This window comes from Lipotes vexillifer, unplaced genomic scaffold (genome assembly GCF_000442215.2).
Source record: "Lipotes vexillifer unplaced genomic scaffold, Lipotes_vexillifer_v1.1 scaffold90, whole genome shotgun sequence".
Taxonomy (NCBI): domain Eukaryota; kingdom Metazoa; phylum Chordata; class Mammalia; order Artiodactyla; family Lipotidae; genus Lipotes; species Lipotes vexillifer.
This window is the reverse complement of record NW_006782310.1, coordinates 1126244-1147230: the sequence shown is the minus strand read 5'-3', so window position 1 is coordinate 1147230 and position 20987 is coordinate 1126244. Positions and strand designations below refer to the sequence as shown.

The window sequence follows — 20987 nt, the reverse complement described above, 5'->3', positions numbered from 1 at the left end:
ACTTAAGAATAATCTACTGGGTTAATAACAAATTGTTGAGTAATTTAAATACAGCAGAAGTACAGAAATAAAAAAGCCAAAAAGGATGAACCTAAGGGGATTTTTTTTTAAATCACAATATAAGAGTGACCAATTTCATCCAATGACACTGAGTCAAGTAAAACGAGAACCTAAAAGAGCAGGAAATAAGAAAATTACTAAAGACCTTTACCAGAACAGTTTCAACTAAGGAGTTGAGAAGAAGCCTTACTACAGTATGAGTGCTTCTAAGAGTGGTTAAATTACTGAAAATTAGCAACATGTGAAATGAAATGCTACTAAAATAAAATCTTAAAGACTCTGCTTAACATATTGCCTCCTGGGAGTCTTTCTATAATGCTGCCAATACTGCCTTTCTTTACAGAATGGTGTGTGCTTGCTACTGAGTTTTTAAAAATTAAGCACTTCAGTGTTTAGAGATACATGCGTGAGTGGTAATACTATAAAGAAAAGCAAAAGAATGAACAACCCAAAAAAGAGGATAGTGGTTACCTCTGGGAGTATGGGGTTCAAATTGGCATGGGCTCACAAGGAGATTCTAAGGTCCTAAAAGGGGCTTCCCTGATGGCACAGTGGTTGAGAATCCGCCTGACAATGCAGGGGACATGGGTTCAATCCCTGGTCTGGGAAGATTCCATAGGCCGCAGAGCAACTAAGTCCATGCACCACAACTACTGAGCCGGTGCTCTTGAGCCTGTGAGCCACAACTACTGAGCCTGTGTGCCGCAACTACTGAAGCCCATGCGCCTAGAGCCCGGGCTCCACAACGAAAGAAGCCACCACAATGAGAAGCCTACGCACTGCAACAAAGAGCAGCCTCCACTCACAGCAACTAGAAAAAGCCCGCGTGCAGCAACGAACACAGCCAAAAATAAATTTATGGAAAAAAAAATAAGGTCCTGAAAAATGTTATAATTTTTGACCCGGCTTAGTGGGCAACTAGGTATTTGTTTTGTCACTATTTTTTAAACCACACATGTGCATTCTGGCCATTCTTATCCATAAAATACATTTCATAAAAATGTTTAATGTACATAAACCTGAGACAATAAGATACAAATCAAGCCAAAACCTAGCTTTAAAAGAATTGAGACTAAAATAGAACTACTAATTTAATCGTACCAAATCTCACTTTTACATGACATTTTATCAAAATAAAAATTTCAAACAATTCTATTCTTAGAGAGTAAAAGGATTCTAGTTTGCAAATACATTACTGAAAGGGATTTTCTCTAGCTTTCAAGTAATTTCAGTTGCAAAAGAAAACACATTCAATTCACAGATCTACTTTTTATTCAGACATGTAAAGTTTCTTAGAATGATTTTTACATAACATAAGCTTAAGTCTAGCATAAAGTCAATCTCCCAGATGTCATTTTACATGCGTCAAACAAACTTATGAGGACAAAGGCAATTTACTTTAAAAACACAAACACCCACACATTCACAAAAACACTTTATACAGTCTCTGCAAAATTTCAATTTTAACTATAAAAATAAAAACTTTAAGAATAAATATTGCTTACCTGTTCCCTACTGAATCTTGAGAGATCTGAAAGTTTGGAATGACAGAAGAAACACCATATTCATCTTGGTACTTCTTACAAGATTTGTAATGATGTCTCATGCGATAGAATTTAATCTGTAAATTATTGATTAAATGTAATGTGACTTTCAAAAAGAACAAATATAACAGGTACAGAGTTTCTGTTTGGGATGATGAAAAAATTCTGGAAATAGATAGTGGTGATTGCTATACAATGTTATGAATGTACTTAATACCACTGTATTGTACACTTAAAAATGGTACATTTCTACCTTACCACTCATGATACTGCACTCTAATTGTTCATTTGATGCCTCATACAGATTGTGTGTATGTATATACATATCATGTTTTCTTACTAAATGGACATTTATTGTAGTAAAAAAGTTTACCACAATCTTTCACTTATAAAAAAAATAAAACTAAAAGAAAGGTACGTTTTACATTATATATATTTTACAATAAAACATTTAAAAAATTTTTAATGTAATATGACTTTCAATATAAAAAGGAACTCATAAGACTTGAGATATTGCCAACAAGAAGGAAAAAAACAAGGCAGAAATAGATAACAAAATATTCCATTTAAACAAGAGGTCTTTGTTTTTTTCTTTTTAAGTAAATGATTTAATTCTTAAGTAGGAGCTGAAAATAAGCAGTAAGTTTCTGTCCATCAGATGCAGAGACAATGGAGATAAGTCCAACTGTCTGTAAACTCACCATAAAAATTAACAAATAATTTTACACCTGAAAAAAACATACCACTAATAGACAAAAAATAATATTAAAAGTATTAAGAGGTTGCCTCATAGCACTGGGCATCTTTTTATTTCTTTAACTACTGCAACCTGGCAGAGTTAGAAAGTGCTTTAAAAAACTAAGTTCCCAAGTTAACACTTGGAACATTTTTCAGTTTCTCTCTGAGGAGTAGAGCCAGAAATCTCTCAAGTGTATTTTCCAGCTTCACTTCATTGCCCTGTCAGTTGACACCTCCCTCAAAGAGATGGAAAAGCAGATATGCCTTGTGTGAATGCATGAAACAGCAACTGTTTTTTTTTTGCTCACTGACTTTATTAGCTGTTTGAAAAAGTGACTGTGATAAATCCATAATAAACAAATATACTCAAAGCCTAACCACCTCTCACCATTTCAATCCCTCTCCAAACGGTAGAATAAAATCCAGAATGGAGAATTAATGCCAGTTATTTGCCAATACCTGATTTTTCACACCTGTTCCTTAAAAAGCAAAGTCTTCTACCAAGTATTTTGTGATTTCTTAGATAAATACATAAACATCTAAGTACAGTGGGCAGCTAGAGAGTTCCCCCTTGACTACATAAATCCATTTGGCCCACTTCTACCTGCAAAATTGCAATAATGATACTACCACCAGAAAAACTATTCAAGGGCTTAATCTGTACCAGAATGGGGCTTCAATGAGTTAAATGCCAGTCTGTTCTTTCAGTTCATTTAGCAGGTAATCAACGAGTGATTATTTCGAAAAAAATGCCACGTTAAAAATTATGACAAATTCAGAGACTGTATCTATCTTTCGGTCTCTGTTCTCAGTAAGTTTATAATCTAGTAAGATCTATAGCCACAGCTTTTCTGGCCTTTTCTACCCAATTCCCAACCTAAATAATTTCTCTTCAAAACAGTACCCACCAAGACAAGTCAAACAGAAATTTCAGAGTAGAAACTTGACTTTCAAAGAACTATGTCACATTTACTCTACCTGTTTTGCACAGCATCTGCAGCTACCAGAAAACCTCCTCATGATATTTTCAAGGTCTAAGGCCCGTTCAGGACATGCTCTCTCTCTTCTAGTCACATTTCCACGACACAGAGGACAATGTATTCCGCTTTCTCTCATTGCAGTCAGGAAACATTTTCTACAGAAACTAAACCACACATTTGTGACAGGTTAACTACAGAAAAAAGTACTCTTTTCATTTCGATGATTAAACACAGCAGTTATGGGTAAGTAATCATGCTAGGCTATTTGTATGTACATAAATCTAGAATTTTCTTAAAACTGTATATGAATTTCTCAGTGTAAGACTAATGTCTGGACTAGATGGGAATACTAAAGAAACTACTTTTAACATAATACAGGAAAAATAAATATTATATAACATTATCAGGGGAAGCATGGTACAAAGGAATGACTGGATCTTATCCTGTGTTGTTTAGCAGCTGTGTGATTTTCAGGCAACACACTTAACCACAATGGATCTCCATTTCCTCCCCTTACAAAATGAGAGAATGGACCACACATCAGCTTTGTCTCAAACTGATGTACTTCAAGATGTTGTTCTACAAGATGTGAATAGGTCTCCTACAGAAACTGATTTCAGAAATTCAAGGATTATTCAAAGTTATTAAGGTTTCTCTGCTAAGGAAACCAAGTGTTGCCCAAACAGGATATATGAAAATTTCCACAACAGTGTGCAATGGAACATAATTTGAGAAATACTTAAGAATCCTGGGCTTCCCTGGTGGCGCAGTGGTTGAGAGTCCACCTGCTAATGCAGGGGACACGGGTTCGTGCCCCGGTCCGGGAAGATCCCACATGCCGCGGAGCAGCTGGGCCCGTGAGCCATTGCCGCTGAGCCTGCGCGTCCAGAGCCTGTGCTCCGCAACAGGAGAGGCCACAACAGTGAGAGGCCCGCGTACCGCAAAAAAAAAAAAAAAAAAAAATCACAGCCATCTGTACCTGGGCTCTAGAATAATTATACATTTAATTCAACCCCCTATAAATACAAATATACTAATCTTCCACATCTATACTAACAAAAATGTTGCGAGGTAATAGTGTGATAACAGATCACACTGAGTTTACTAACCATGCGCTGAGCAAGTCACTCTCCTTTAAAATCAGTTTCCTCACACATACAATAAGCATCTACACTTGATAGGGTTGTTCACAGGATTAAGATAGGTAATGTAATAAAATGGTCATGACAGTTATTTTTGAGTCAGGAAAGTGCTTGATAAATAGTAGCTAATATCACTAAGGTAGCATTAGAAGTGATCACCAATACTTTAAAACATGGAAAATATTCATCATAACCAGGAGTCAAAGAAATGCAAAGTAAACAAGACAAATACATTTTTCAGTTGTCAAAACACTAGTTTTAAAAAATAATAATAATATCCAGTGTTAAAGGAGACATAAAGAAATGAGTGCTCTACATTTCTTTTTTTTAAATTTATTTACTTATTTTGGGCTGTGTTGGGTCTTCATTTCTGTACAAGGGCCTTCTCCAGTTGTGGCAAGCGGGGGCCACTCTTCATCGCAGTGCACGGGCCTCTCTTGCTGCAGAGCACAGGCTCCAGACGCGCAGCCTCAGTAGTTGTGGCCCATAGGCCCAGCTGCTCTACGGCATGTGGGATCCTCCCAGACCACGGCTCGAACCCGCATCCCCTGCATTAGCAGGCAGACTCTCAACCACTGAACCACCAGGGAAGCCCCGTGCTCTACATTTCTGAATAGCAATTTGTCAATACTTAACAAAATCCTTAGTGAGGGTGTCCCAAAACTCTGAATGCCATTTTGAGCTTTAATAACTTCACAAGTATAAATACCACAAAGTTACAAAGACCATCATTTTTAAGTTTAATTGTTTAAATTAAAAACTGAAATTCTGTTTATATGTTTTGTAAATTTTGAGTAATACATTTTTAATTTAAATTCTTTGTTTCACTCAGTGTTTGCATTCTTTAATCAGGGGGACTGTAAAAAGGAAAAAAAGAAGAAAGAAGAGTCAGACAAAAAACCCCACAAGACTAACTGGAACAACAGTCTAGATCACGATATGGTCTACATTAAGGGAGGAGTAGGAAGGAGGGACAGAGGGTCTCTATTTTAGAGACATAATTCTCAATGACTGTATGAAGGGGGCATCCTAGGTTAAAAAATAAAATATAATTTTCTGACAATTACTTGTGAGAAAATGAGAAAGAAAAGCATTTCTAATTTAGAAGACTGAGTAAAAGGTGACTGTATTAACCAAACTGAGAAATACTGGAAGAGGTGGTTTGACAGGAAAACGCAAGTTTAAAGTACCTACAGGGCTTCCCTTGCGGCGCAGTGGTTAAGAATCTGCCTGCCAATGCAGGGGACACAGGTTCAAGCCCTGGTCTGGGAGGATCCCACATGCCGAGGAGCAGCTAGGCACATGTGCCACAACTACTGAAGCCCACGCGCCTGGAGCCTGTGCTCCGCAACGGGAGAAGCCTGTGCACCACAACAAGGACTGGCCCCCGCCCGCCACAACTAGGGAAAGCCCAAGTGCAGCAACGATGACCCAACAGTCATCAATCAATCAATCAATCAATAAATGTATTAAAAAAATAAAGTACCTACAAAAAGCTCAATGCGTGTTATCCAGTAAACAAGTGGAAAAATGGATCTGAAAATGGGGGGGAAGAATATGGAGAGCAGATAAGGTAAGAAGAACACTAAAGAAACAATCTAGAGAGATATAAACATTAAAGGAAGGTTCAAAGAAACAGAAGAACCAAGAGTAAGTAATGTTATAGAAGCCAAGTCTAATAAACTACCAAAGAGAAAACAGTAATTAAAGAGATAAAGGTAAAACTATCACCAAACTATTAAGCTAAACCTTTCTCTTTAAATAAAAATTGAAACTGTCAACAAAGTTCGCACCAACAAAATTCATTACATAGAGATAACCATGCATAAAATTGATGGAGCTTGAGTGAACGAAATGAAGGTTAGTAACTATTAGCAGGTAGTCAATATGCTGGCTAATTTAACAATTACAAGTAAAATATAAACACAGAATATTAAAAGATTTTTTGAAACCTGGGTGTACAAACATAAGCTGTATTTAGGGGGAGTAGATAAAATAAACCACAATTTCAAAGCCCACTTATTCAATACCTAAAATAGTATATGATAACACTACATACCCACCAGAATGACCAAAATGAAAAAGGTGGAAAATACCAAGTGTTGAGGAGGATGTGAAACCAACCTAAACTTGCATTCAATGCTATAAAAGTGTAAACTGATACAACCATTTTGAAAATTAATACAACCATTTGGCAGTAGCTAATATAGCCCGGTAATTCCACTCCAAAGTATATATCCAACTGACTTGCATATCTCACCAGAAGAAATTTCCTAGAAAGTTCATTGCCACACTATTTGTAATAGCCAAAAGCTGAAAACCATACAAATGTCCATCAACAGAAAAATGCATAAACAATGACAGCATATCCACAAAATTAAAACTATAGTATACCGTAACAAGAATGAATTTGGATGTATAATGTTAAGCTTTGGAAGCCAAACGCAAAAGACTACAAGCTGCATGATTCTATTTTTTTTTACATCTCTATTGGAGTATAATTGCCCTACAGTGGTGTATGATTCTATTTTTATAAAGATCAAAGAGCAGGTAAAACTATATTGTTAAAAGTCAAAATAGTGGTGTCCTGGAAGAAGTGGGATACACTCCTTGGAGAAGTGAGGAGTTTCTGAAATGCTGGTAATGGAGTTCATATTGCTTGATATGGGCGTTGAACACATAGGTGTGCTCAGTTTGAAAAAAATTCACTGAGCTTTTATGATGGGGCACTTTTCTGTCAGGAATACTACACTTAATTTTTTTCAATTAGGAGTAAAAACAAGGGTAAATATGTTTAAACTGTTATAAAAATAGCTAAACTAATCTTCTAACTGGGCTTAGAAACAAACCAAAAAAAAAAAAATCGCTAGAAAATTTCCAGAGCTAAAAAAATACGTCTGCAAAATAAGAGACAACCAAATGACCAGTACAATGAATTTCTGAAAGATCTTCATCCGGATCACTAGAAAATCTTAAATAATTATTTTTTCACTTCTAATAGCTTCCAGAGAGGGAATAAAAAACAGATCACGTACTAAGGAAAGAGAATCAGATTAGCATCAAACTCATCAGCAATAACAAACAGATGACAAAACAACAGAATGATGTGTTCAAAGTTCTGAGGGAAAGTGACTTATAACCTAGAATTTCATCTTCTGGCTACTAAACTATTTGCTTTTTGAACCCTAGGCATTTCTGATAATGCAATAAATACAATACTGAGAAACGACACATTCTGCAAAACTGCACACTAAAACTTACAGGGCTTGTGGGGAAAAAATGGTGAGGGTAGACTAACTACCCGTAGAACACTGTCACCAAAGAACTAACAAAAACCCAAACACGGCTTCCCTGGTGGCGCAGTGGTTGAGAGTATGCCTGCCGATGCAGGGAACACGGGTTCGTGCCCCGGTCCGGGAAGATCCCACAAGCCACGGAGCAGCTAGGCCCGTGAGCCATGGCCGCTGAGCCTGCGCGTCCGGAGCCTGTGCTCAAAAAAAAAAAAAAAAAAAAAAAAAAAAATAACTCAAAACACATCATAGACTATAGTAAACTGGGTAATGGCCATCCAAAGATACATTCACTTCCTAATTCCCAGAACAAGTTAATATCACCTCATACTGTAACAGATCTGATTATTGTTAAAGATTTGGGGATGAGGAAATTAGCTGGAATTATCCAGGTGGGTCCTAAATGTCACAAGTGTCTTTATACGAGAGGCAAAGGGAGATCTGACACAAACACACAGGAGAAGCCATATTGAGATGGAGGCAAAGACTGGAGTGATGTGCCCCCAGCTCGCCGCAACTAGAGAAAGCCCACGCACAGCAATGAAAACCCAACGCAGCCAAAAATAAATAAATTATTTATTTTAAAAATAATAAAAAATAAAACAATGACAACATGAAACGCTGGCGGGGATGCAAAGAAACTGGATCACTCATACACTGCTGGTGGGAATATAAAATGGTATAGATACTGTGGAAAATAGCTTGTCATTTTCTCAAAATACAAAACATGCAACCACCATATGACCCAATAATTGCATTCATTGCATTCTTGGGCATTTATCCTAGAGGAATGAAGGCTTACGTTCACACAAAAACCTGTACATGAATATTTATAGCAGCTCTATTTGTAATAGTCAAAAACTGGCTATTCCAGATTTCCTTCAGTGAATGAATGTTTAACCAAAATGTGGTACATCCATACCACGTATGGATGCATGTTCACCAATAAAAGGAACTAATGAAAACACACAACAACCTGAATCTCCAGAGAATTATGCTGAGTGAAAAAAAGAAATTCCAAAAAGTTACATATTGTTTGATTCCGTTTATATAACATTACTTAACATTCTTTTTTTGCTAACAGCTCTATTGAGATTTAAGTCACATACCATACCCCACTCACCCATTTAAAATGTACATTTCAGTGGGTTTACTGTTATTTACAGAATTGTGCAATATTTAAGATTCTTGAAATGTCAAAATTATGGAAATAGATAACATGGGACTTCCTCGGCGGTCCAGTGGTAACAAATCCGCCTTCCAATGCAGGGGACGCAGGTTTGATCCCTGGTTGGGGAACTAAGATCCCACTTGTTGTGGGGCAACTAAGCCCATGCAACACTACTACTGAGCCCACGCACCTCAACTAGAGAGCCCTCATGCCGCAAACTACAAAGCCCACGCCCCACAAGTAGAGAGAGAAAACCCACACGCCTCAATGAGCGATCCTGCATGCCGCAACGAAGATCCTATGTGTTGCAACGAAGACCCAACGCAGCCAAAAATAAAAAATAAAAAGTAAATAAAATTAAAATGAAAAAAAAAAAAAGAAATAGAGAACATGTGAACATTAGTGCTTGCCAAGGGTTAAGGAGGCACAGGGTGGGATCAAGAGGAAAGTGGGTGTGGCTATAAAGGAGCTACGTGAAGGATCTTTGTGGTGATGGAAACGTTCTTTATCAAGAAGGAAGATATCCTGGTTTTATTTACAAAACATTACCATTAGGGGAAATTGGGCCAGGGTACACAATTTCTGTATTATTTTACAACTACATGTGAATCTACAGTGGTCTCAAAATAAACAGTTTAACTTCTCCGTATATTATAATGCATATTCACTTAATAAATACGTATTAAATACTTACTACATAACAGAACTAGGGACATATCAGGGGACAAAAGTGATGAAAACCCCTACCCTGATGGGACTTACAGCATTGTGTGCATGCAGGTACTTTTGGCAAGTTTGTGTATATATACTACTATATCCAAAAACATTTTAACAAGTCATATTATACTGTACTAAAAATAGTAAAAGTAATTAATGAAAGTGAAGAATCCCAAAGAATCAAATTATTTTAAGAATTCAAATATACTAAAAAGATTTTTAAAAGAATGGAAAAGGAATGCCCTCTAAGAAATACTGAGGTCAATTAAATAAGACAGGCAAATTAATAAAGATTCAAAAGCACACATCATATATCTTAGTAGATTCCAGGTAAGTCCAAAAATGGACAATTTTTTTAAAAGATTCAAGAAACAGAAAAAATGGAATAGCATTATAACTTTAGATAAAGAGAATCAAGTATCTCAAATCTGAATGTATAAGAAAATGTAATAATATACCAAAAACAAAGCAACTGACAGGAAAATAATGTAAAATAAGTAATAAATTACAATAGATTATTATTAAATCATAGTCACAGAAATGATCACAAATGTACCTACACACTCTGAACAGTAAAATTATAAATTAGTATATAAAAATTTAATATGGAAAAATGCACATAGCCATATGTTGCTAGCAACTAAAGAAACAAATTTTAAAGCGACTTCTAGACACCATTATGAACTGCATTAAACTAACAAAATATTGCTTAAAAAAAAATGCTCAACGTAGCAAATATCCTGCTAGGGCTGCGCGCTGGGCCACGGCGCGAGCACCAGAAGATGGGGCCGCCCGCCCATCCGCCCGGTGTCCCGGGTCCCCGCCCACCAGCCACCCCGGCGTCCCCCGCGAGGCCCCGGAGCCGAGGGCCAAGCGGCCGCGGACGGCAGCATAGAAGGCGCGAGGTAGAGATGATCTTCAAAATGAAGTCTCTGGAAAATGTTCAGTTCTCTGCAGGAACTACAAAAATGGAAGGAAAGAACATTTTCTAAACGAAATTGTTGCCACCGCAATGAAGAGTAGCCCCCGCTCGCCGCAACTAGAGAAAGCCCGTGCACAGCAGCGAGCCCGTGCACAGCAACGAAGACCCAACGCAGGCAAAATAAATAAATAAAATAAAATAAATTTATTTTTTTAAAAAAAGCTCTTTCTAAAAAAAAACGGAATTGTGAAAGCGTGTTTACAACTAACTGATACTATTGACAGGTTTTTTTTTTCTTTTTAGCTAATAAAAACACTTTAAAAAGATTGTATTTATGGTCAAAGGAAACTGGACTAACCATGCGGCCGAAGACTTTTCCCGCCACGACCTACTCTGGGAACAGCCTGCAGTGGCTGCAGGAGATCTGCGAGGGGCTTGAAGCAGCTGCCCAAGCCCCCCGCCCCGGGGCCGCCAGCAGGGCCGAGCAGTGACGCCCCGCTGGATGCCAAGGCCCTGAGGGGCCAGGCAGCAGCAGCAGCAGCAGCAGCAGACGAGGACAGACCCGAAGTTCGGGCCTTACCAGAAAGCCCTGAGAGAAATCAGATACTCCTTGCTGCCCTCTGCTAATGAATTGGGCCCTTCAGCCGCCACAGAAGTAAACCAACAAATGCTGCAGTAACTGGTGGACGTGGGCTGTGACCAGATGGGTGGACGCTCCCAGGAGGCTGCCCATCTGGGGTGCAAAGGAGACCAGCAGAGGTCCCTGGAGAGGGGTTTCTAGGCTACAAACCCAAGGCCCTTTCTGTGTCCCATTGCACTGTTTTCCACCTCCTCTCCAAAACCATCTTGTTAGCTGCTTTCCTTTTCAGGCAAGATCCAGAGATTTCTCAGCTCTCCTGAAATTGTGTCACATGCACTTTCTGTCCTGTCCCTTTGATGATGGGAAGGCTTTCCCACGTAGCCCTTTCCTTGGGGTTTATTTGGCTTATTCTGAGCTGTCATGGGGAAGAGACTGGCTTCCTTGAACCTGTGTTTGGTTTGTGCATTTTTTAACTCAGCTAAGGGTAAGGTTGGTTAACATGAGTTGGCTCTTTGCCTCTGTTTTCTCCTGTTTTAAAAGATAGCCATCTATGCTGTTAGAGGAGACGTAACTATATTAAGGGAATGAGAAAGACTAGAAAGTAAAAAGCTTGAGAAATTAAAAAAAAAAATGCTGGCAAAGATGATGGAATACAGATATACTTTAATAGTCTTAATGGCACTGTGTAAATTAGCCCAATTTTGTGGAAAGCAACATGACATCTATACAAACAGCAGTAACTATTTATTGAGCACTTAGGCAGGGTTCCAGAAACTTTACATAATCTTGAATTCCTAAGAATAAATAAATGTTTTAAAAGTTCCTTTATTTTACAAACAAGGAAACTAAGACTTTCAAAATAAATAAACCTATATGAGACTGAAGGCAAGATGCCACTTCATTGAAAACAAGGCCCTGAACGTTCCTTCTACCTCAGGGTCTTTGTCCAGAATGCTCCCTCACCCCAAAATACTCTATACACAAACACAGCCCTCCACAAATTAATACCTGCACATCACAAATCTCAGCAACATTTTCACTTCCTCAAGAAAGGTCTTTATTACGTACCCATCCACCCACCAACCCACCTAGATCTGGTCCCCTTCTTATACTCTCTCTTTAAACCTATGAGTTTGTAAATGCACATGTATCTGAGTGTTTATTTGAATTAAAATGTGTCTCACCAATGCCAGTTCTGAAGGCAGGGATCATATCTAACCATATACCACTGTAGGTATAACACAGAGCTGGGCACCTAGTAGGAATTCATTAATATTCATTAAAACAATGAAGGCTAATTTACCTTAATCTTATCCAAAATTTTACTTAACCCAAGATATAATCCATAGTCCTCAAATCAACACCATAAGCACCTTCCATGTACAAAACACTTCAACAGAGCTATAATCATCCTTGTGTGACACAGCTGACAAATTCCCTTGTATTTACCCTCTGACCCAGCAATTCCATTTGTGAAAATTTATCTTACAGGAAAAACTCTCACATGTGAAATGGTATTCATACAAGTTTAATCAATGTGCCATTATTTGTAACAGCAAAAGATTGGAAACAACCTAAGTGTCCATAGATAAGAGACTGGATAAATAAATAATTTAATAATTAAAAAAATAATCAAACATGGGGCTTCCCTGGTGGCGCAGTGGTTGAGAGTCCGCCTGCCGATGCAGGGGACAAAGGTTTGTGCCCCACTCCAGGAAGATCCCACATGCCGCGGAGCGGCTGGGCCCGTGAGCCGTGGCCGCTGAGCCTGCGCGTCCGGAGCCTGTGCTCCGCAACGGGAGAGGCCACAACAGTGAGAGGTCCGCGTACCGCAAAAAAAAAAAAAAAAAAAAAAATCAAACAATGGAACACTAGAACACTAAATATGCTCCATGGGGTCAGGAATTTTTGTCTGGTTTGTTGAACCCTAGAATCTACATTAGTATTGTTGGCACATAATGGACACTCAGTGTTGGCTTACTGAATGAATGAAAATTCCACAATCCCCCACCACCACCAAAAAAAAGAGTAAGAAGGCCCTTTAGGTACTGATATAGAATGACCTCCAATACAGTAACATGAAAACAGCAAGGTACAAAAGAATGCATACAGTATGCTGTTCTCTGGAAGAATAGATAAGGTAACAGTGATTGTGAGAGACAATCATATTATTTCCTTTCGTACCTTTAAAGCTGTGAATTACAATATTCTCCATTCACAATAATACCTTCGATATTAAATATCTGGACCAAAAAACTTGAAACAGCCTCCTTTCTGTTTACAATAATAATCTAGCTTTTTGTGTTAGATGCTATAGTTATTAAACTAAACATAATTTTATATTTTTATGGGTTTTGAAAACTATAAAATACACATACAAGATTATTACCATTCACAAACATTATCTCATTTGGCCCTTGCAACAACCCTGTGAAACAGGTTGTTTCTACCCGTTTTATGGAGAAGAAAACAGGCTGAAAGGAGTTAAATGACTTGACCAAGTGATACAGCTAGTAAGCTGTGGTCTCCCAACACAAACCCACCATTCATACATTTATTCAATACCAAATACATACAGTAGGCTCAGGTAAGTACAAGTAGACCTGGGTTGCTGCCTTTTAAGAGCTTACAGTCTAGTAGGAGTGTGCCTTCCAATGCAGGGGATGTGAGTTCAATCTCCCTGATCGGGGAACTAAGATCCCACATGCCACAGGGCAACTAAGCCTGTGCGCTGCAACTACTAAGCCCGTGCCACAACTAGAGAGAAGCCCGCGTGTCGCAATGTAGAGCCCGTGTGCTGCAACAAAAGATCCCATGTGCCGCAGCTAAGACCCGATGCAGCCAAAAATAAATAGATAAATAAATATTTTTAAAACTTGTTAAAAAGAGCTTCCAGTCTAACTGGTGAGAATGGCATCAGTCAAATCGTCTGATCCCAAAAATATGATTATGAACTGTGATAAGAAGTACAAAGAGGGATTTCCCTAGTGGCGCAGAGGTTAAGAATCCGCCTGCCAATGCAGGGGACATGGGTTCGAGCCCTGGTCCAGGAAGATCCCACATGCCTTGGAGCAACTAAGCCCGTGAGCCACAACTACTGAGCCTGCACTCGAGAGTCCACGAGCCACAGCTACTGAGCCTGTGTGCCACAACGACTGAAGCCCGCACGCCTAGAGTCTGTGCTTCGCAACAAGAAAAGCCACCGCAATGAGAAGCCCGCGCACCGCAAGGAAGAGTAGCCCCCGCTCACCACAACTAGAGAAAGCCCACGCGCAGCAACAAAGACCCAACACAGCCAAAAATAAATAAATAAATTTATTTTTTAAAAAAGATGGCCTAGAGCAGCAATTATTATATCAGCAAGAAACCACATAAGCCTGGCTTCCAGATTTATAACAAGTACGTAGGAAAGAAGATATTTTGAAAATATGTATTTAGAGCATAACTGCCCAAACAGGATACCAATAAAGGTGCTCAAATTGTAAGAAATATTAAGTGAAAATTCAGGGACTGGATAATCCAAAGCAGATCAATAAAGAATCATACAAATCTGTGCTTAATGAGAAGCGGAGGCTGATTTATATTAGCTCATTTTAAAAGATGCTTCCTGGGACTTCCCTGGTGGTCCAGTGGTTAAGACCCTGTGCTCCCAATACAGAGAGCACGGGTTCCATCCCTGGTTGGGGAACCAAGATCCTGAACACTACCCGGCATGGCCAAAAAACAAAATAAAAATAAAATAGGCCCCGAAGCAAAAAGATTAGATTTCCATTTTTAGGAATCTGGCAAGGCATCAACTTGTTATTATATGTAATTTTCATTGTGATAGAGCTTACTTCTAACTGTACAGAGTTATTTCTTTAACCATTCAAAATAAAGAAGGGAGGTTTGGTTCAAAGAGTCTTTGAAGATTACAAAGGGAAAAAAAACAAGAGATAAATACCTTACCACTATTCCAGTCTGTACCTTCTGAAACATACCTGCTCAACTTTCATATTCTTAATTCATCTTTACATGTTTTTCAAAACATCTGACCACTCTAAGGCATCTGACACTGCTGACTACCTTTACTTAAAATTCTTCTTGGTTTCCTGTCACACTCTATCTTGGTTTTCTTCCTATTCTTGTCCATTCCTTCTCAGGCTGTTCTTTTCTCCACTCTACATTTAAATATATATTCTCCAGCACTTTGTTCTATCTAGATCTCTGTTATCTTTCAATTTATACTCCTTCAGGGGCTACGTCCATACTCACAGCTTTAGTTCCATGTATTCCAGATCTACGTACATACACTTAACTACTGGACATACAATCATCAAATCTTACACAATCTCCTTAAAATGTCAGGAATCTCTTCTCTCCATTCCCTCTATTATTACCTTGGTTCAGGTTCTAATCGTTTCTCTCTGACAGAGCAATGAATGACCTACCTCTTCACTAGTCTCACCAGTACCAAGCTAGACAAGGCTAGTAATTAGTAAGCATTCTAAAATTTAAATGTGATCATGCTGCTCCTCTGCCAAAATTATTCAGTAGGTCTCTATGGCTTTCAGGAAGAAGTTCAAATTGGCTTACACAGTAAATTCCTGCCAATGTCGCTAAGCTCCATCTCTACCACACTCATCTTTTGGCCAAACTTTGTAATCGGGATACAGTTTGTATCTGTAACCCCTCCTCACCTCTGCATATGCTGTAAACCTAATCAGGGTATTCCCCAACAATCCCTGAATACCGATTCTGACCTAAAGTATAACTTCATCAAGGAAATCTCTCCTATACTCATAGGCTAATTAAATACCTGCTCTCAAGGCTCACATAAATTCTCCTCCTCAATTTCTTCCATACCAATCACATTCATGTATAGGTCTTCTCCATTAGACTATTAACATTCTCCAGAGAAAGAGCACTTTGTTTTGTTTTGGCCTCACGACATGTGCGACCTTAGTTTCCCGACCAGGGATCGAACCAGTGCGGAGTCTTAACCACTGAACAGCCAGGGAAGTCCCAGAGAAAGAGCACTTTGTATTCCCTGTACCTGACACACAGAAGGCATCTGACAATTGCTGTTTGAAGGAATGAATGAGGATAAAATGCGAATTTACATTTTGGTAAAGTTATTCTAGTGATAATGAACTTGCTCCTTTTACTAGAATGGGCAAATCCTTCACTGCAGTTGAAATGGCACAGGGCATGAAAGCTCTTATCACCTCATCTCTCACTGTTCATGAACAAAAAATTAATTTTGTAGCTAAATATAAATTTGTTTAAAGGCACAGGTTTGTCCTCTGTGAAAAGGGAAAAGCAAATGACATTCTAAACTAGGTTATTTAAAACAGAATTCTATTTCCCCACCAAACTCCTCCCAATCAATACCCTGTTCCACCACTACCACCCTTTCCAAAGAAAACTTTTTCTCCCTCCACCTTAATTTACTGTTTAGCCAGAACCTTAGAGCAACTGTGTGTTCATTTGAGAGGGGACAATGCTGGTAAAGGAGGGGATGGAGGAGGGTGAGTAGTAAGTGTCCAGATCTCTTAACAAAACCTACTTCAAATTTTCTTTCCACATCCCAGCCCAGGGAGGTGATTTAAGAAAAGCCCTCAACAATCATCTTCACTCTCTTTTCCACAGCCTTGAGGTCAAGCCAAAACTACAGTTTGATTTAATAAAATGTCTCACAAGGGAAGTGAACTAGAGCAAACCGCATGGAATTTTGAGGGGAACTAGAGATTACAATGAGTTCTATGAGGTCAATCACCCAACAGGTAATTGAAATGATTCTGTCCAGAAAAGACCTACTGCCTCACTGTGCCCTCCTTCCCTCCCTTTCTTCCACCCACTGCCAGCCCAAGCACAGAAAAGGCATCAAGCTATAATAAACACTAACAGATTAAAGACTAAAAGTATACACTGCTCCCTAAACATCTCAAGATATTTTTCTAACAATCTGCATTTGTTGCACCAAATGATAAAGGAATAAGATTGTCATTCATCTCCCGTAAGCGGCAAAAATATAACTGGCGTAACTTCTATGGTGAAAACTCACATACTCTTGGGCTCACACAACCACTACCATTAGGAATAAGGTAGACAACAGTGCAGGTAAGACTGGGGATCGGAGTGAAAAGGATGGGTCTCAAGAAACAACTGTAAGGAAGTCTGTGATTAAGAGCCCCAAATTCGGGCTTCCCTGATGGCGCAGTGCATGAGAGTCCGCCTGCCGATGCAGGGGACGCAGGTTCGTGCCCCGGTCCAGGAAGATCCTACATGCACGGCTGGGCCCGTGAGCCATGGCCGCTGAGCCTGCGCGTCCGGAGCCTGTGCTCCGCAACGGGAAAGGCCACAACCGTGAGAGGCCCGCGTACCGCAAAAAAAAAAAAAGAACCCCAAACTCAACAATCCATTCTTTACAAAATTATAGAACCCCCCCCCAAAAAAAAGGTCGAAGGAGAAATCGATTTAGAAACTTGTTCGACTCTTTTCAGCTATTTGTAAGTACACAGAACTTTCAAGCCTAGATGTACTTTTTCAAATAGAGATTTCCAAGCCTCACCTGCCAGAAATTCTTTGTAAGTTTGTAATGGAGCCTGGGAATTGGCATGTTTACTTAAAAAGCTCCCCAGGGACTCTGATCAGCAGCTAGGTGTGTCAGAAATGCTATACACCTTTACCAGAAGGGCTCCTTCTAACCCTTACGGACACCCTACGAGTCTATATTAATTATCGAAGTTCTTCCTAACAGCACCAGGCCACCTCACCGAATCCCTCTGTGTTCTCCATCACCCCTAGGATTACTGCCTTAATTTCAGTTCATTCCTCACAACAGCGGTCTATCTTTCTCATCTCCACCCTTGTAGTAATCAAGTAATATGCAGAAGGGTAAAACAAAGGGAAACTATCACTTCAATACCCGGAAATCCTGTCAGTTCTAACATATGAGGGAAGCAAACCCATTCTAGGTCATTCCAACCTGCACTGAATTTTGAACGCATCGAAACACTTTCAAAGGTGGTCTGTGAAGCGGGTCTGAAAGGTTAAGTTAGAAGAGAGCTCCTCGATCTGGAAAGGATGGGCCAAGGTTCTGAAAGGAAAAGGGAGGCTCGAAAGCGGGGCGGGTCGGGGAGCCGGGCGAGCTGGCAGTGCGGGCACCTCCGGCCGGTTCTGACACTCGACACCGCAGCCTTCACTCAGGTTGCTAGGAAACAAAAAGGCTCCACGTTCCCTGCAATTCCTCCCGGGCCTGCAGGAGAAGACTGAGGCCTCGGGGCCCGAGGACGCCACGGGGACAGGCCTGGGCACTGCTCCGGGCACTGCCCCGGGGGCGCGGCAACGAGGCAGCTCCGGGGCCCGGGAGCTCCGGCTGAGGGGCCAGGCGCAGAGAGCGGGCTGGGAGTTAGGGGGGAGGGCGACCTGGCCTCCGACCGGCCGCGAACAGGCCCTCGGCGCCGAGCGGCGCCCGGGGAGGCCGTGGCGGGCTCGGCTCCCGCCAGGCCGCAGCCCAGGGTCCGGGGCGGGGTGAGGGGCCTAAACGACCACCCGGCTCCGCGCGGGGGAGGGGGCGTCTACTCACACGTGCTGACAAGCCGCGGTCCGTACGGGCGTTTTGAGCACCTCCTGACAGACGGGGCAGTAGAAATCATCTTCGGTGTAGGACGTGGCCGCGGAGAGCTCCTCGGCCATGGCGGGAGATGGGGGATCGAGGTTATGGCGGCAGCAGCGGCCCAGGTGGCGGCTTCAGCCCGGGGCCCGACTCCCTGCGTGAACCAGGAGGGGGCGGGGAATCGCGTCAGGAAGCGGCTCGCGCCAGGAAGGAGGCGGGGCCCTGGAGGGGCGGGCCCGGCCCCCCAGGGCGAGCACAGAGCCGGGCCGGGCCTTGGTGCCCACTGCCTGCGGGCTGCAGCGAGAGTCGCCTGGGGAGGCAGGGGCTTCTGTCTGCCTTTGGCCCTTTCCCGGGGGGGGGGGGGGGGGGCGGGACAGAACGCCGAGACGTTACGGCCGCACGCGCCGGGCGAGGGTAAATCCCCGGGCTGCTTCTCTTGCCGGGGCAGGACGGGGAGGCGGCGCTGGGCGGGAGGTGGCGGCCGACAGCCCGGCGATTGGCCTCACTGACGTTTCCACGAGCGCCCGCGAAGAGCGACCCCGCCCGAGGCCACTCCCTTACCTGGCTCCGCAAGGCAGCCGCGACTCAGCCCTCCTCTGCGCCGCCGGCGTCATTTTCCCCGGCCTTTTGGCTCCTTTTTCCCACCCCCCTCCCCGATCCCCCCACCGGCGCAGCCGACTTTCGGCTGCAACCTACGCTTTTCCGCGGCTCCCCGCCCCGCCCCTACACTCCGCTTGCGTAGACGCTCACTTAGGTGGGCCAGCTTCACGGGCTAGAGTTGGTAGAGAAGCCGGGCGCCGTTCTCGGGCTTCTTGTCCAGCCGCTGCCGCCTTCGCCGCCGAGGCCGGGAGCGGAGTGGCCGGCGGAGTGTGCTGGGCTCACCGACCTTAAACAGGGCCGGGCCCGAGGCTCATGGTGCACGTGGATCCCACCGACCCCTCCAGCTGCTCTGTCGTGGCATCGCGCTGCCTGCAGCCTGACCCGCAGGTCACGGAACATAACGCGGCGAGCGCGGGGCCGATGAGGGGGTGGAGGGCGGCCTCCATGGCAAACGGCCTGTGACGTATGCAGCAGCTTGTGATGTCAACAGCTGGGTGTTCACTGTACCCCCAGCTTCCCTACAGCAGGGATCCCCTTTCGAGCCACTCCTATCAGATATATTGGGGTTTTCAGGAATTTTTCCTCAAAAAATAGCATTACATGATATTAAATATTTGATCCTTATGGTTGCCCTTGTCAGAATGTTTGGTTCATGTCAAGGTGTGTTATGTAATAATCCGTTATGGGATTTTAATCCTTCGGAGAGGAAAAATTAAAGCCCCCTTGAGAGGGTTTCAGCTTTAGACCTTAACACAGTGTGTGTGACAAGTTACAGTCGCAGATGCGGTTTTTCACCAACACCTTTGTTTTGTTGATAAGCTTTGAAGAAGAATGAGGTGGAAGCGTGAACCTAATTTCACCGTTTTTTAATAATTTAAATGCTTTTTTATTTGTTTGTTTTGGTTTGGTTTTGGCCATGGTGCATGTGGGAATCTTAGTTCCGGACCAGGGATTGAACCTGTGCCTCCTGCAGTGGAAGTGCGGAGTCTTAATCACTGGACTGCCAGGGAAGTCCCAAATGTTTCTTTCTTTTTCTTTTTTTTTTTAATGGGCCCTTAATTCCGAGATATATCCACACAATTGATAGATCTATAAGATGAGGTCACAACCACATGAATGGAGCTAAAGAAATCTAGAACATTATAAAGCATCCTCAATTTGCTTCAGAAAAAAAGGTTTCATTATCATGCTTTGTTAAAGCTTTCCGCTATGAACAAAATGAATCATAAATAGAAGCCATTGAAAGGCCTAGTTAATTCAGTTCTGTCATTTATTGTCTACGGTGTCCTTGGCACTGTGTTAGATGTTATGCAGGTGTCATGAACTTTGCTCTCAATTCATTTATACTCTTGGATATCTATCAAAATGAAAAGACAAAAAATGGTATTTGCCAAAGTATTAAATTTTTCATTAACAGGGACTATAATGAGGCTAGGAAAAAGAACGATTGGATTTGTATGGACTTAGAGAAAACCTCATGGCGGAAATGGGTCTTAATGTTCATCTTTAAATGACAATTCCTAGAGTAATACTCACTGAATTATTTGTCCAATGAACAGCGAATTCCCTCCACCACCAAACTACATTTTGTATTTTTTTTCTCCCTTTCCTCCATAATAAGGTAGAGCAAGAACGCTAATTTT

The 20987-nt window shown here is 41.5% G+C and overlaps 1 protein-coding gene across 2 annotated transcripts in view; it reads right to left on the bottom strand.

The window, feature by feature from the left end:
* RNF138 (ring finger protein 138) overlaps positions 1-18908 on the bottom strand; it is a 38618-nt gene extending 19710 nt beyond the window's left edge. The window contains exons 1-3 of one of the 2 annotated variants that reach the window (XM_007455165.1): positions 18715-18900; positions 3321-3486; positions 1566-1681 (exon numbers count right to left, since the gene is read on the bottom strand). In XM_007455165.1, the coding sequence (XP_007455227.1) occupies positions 1566-1681; positions 3321-3486; positions 18715-18824 (392 nt within the window). In that variant the 5' untranslated portion in view covers positions 18825-18900. Of the gene's footprint in view, positions 1-1565; positions 1682-3320; positions 3487-18714 lie in introns of both variants that reach the window. The other variant, XM_007455166.1, reaches the window with a different exon arrangement.
* Between the last annotated feature and the right edge of the window lie 2079 nt (positions 18909-20987).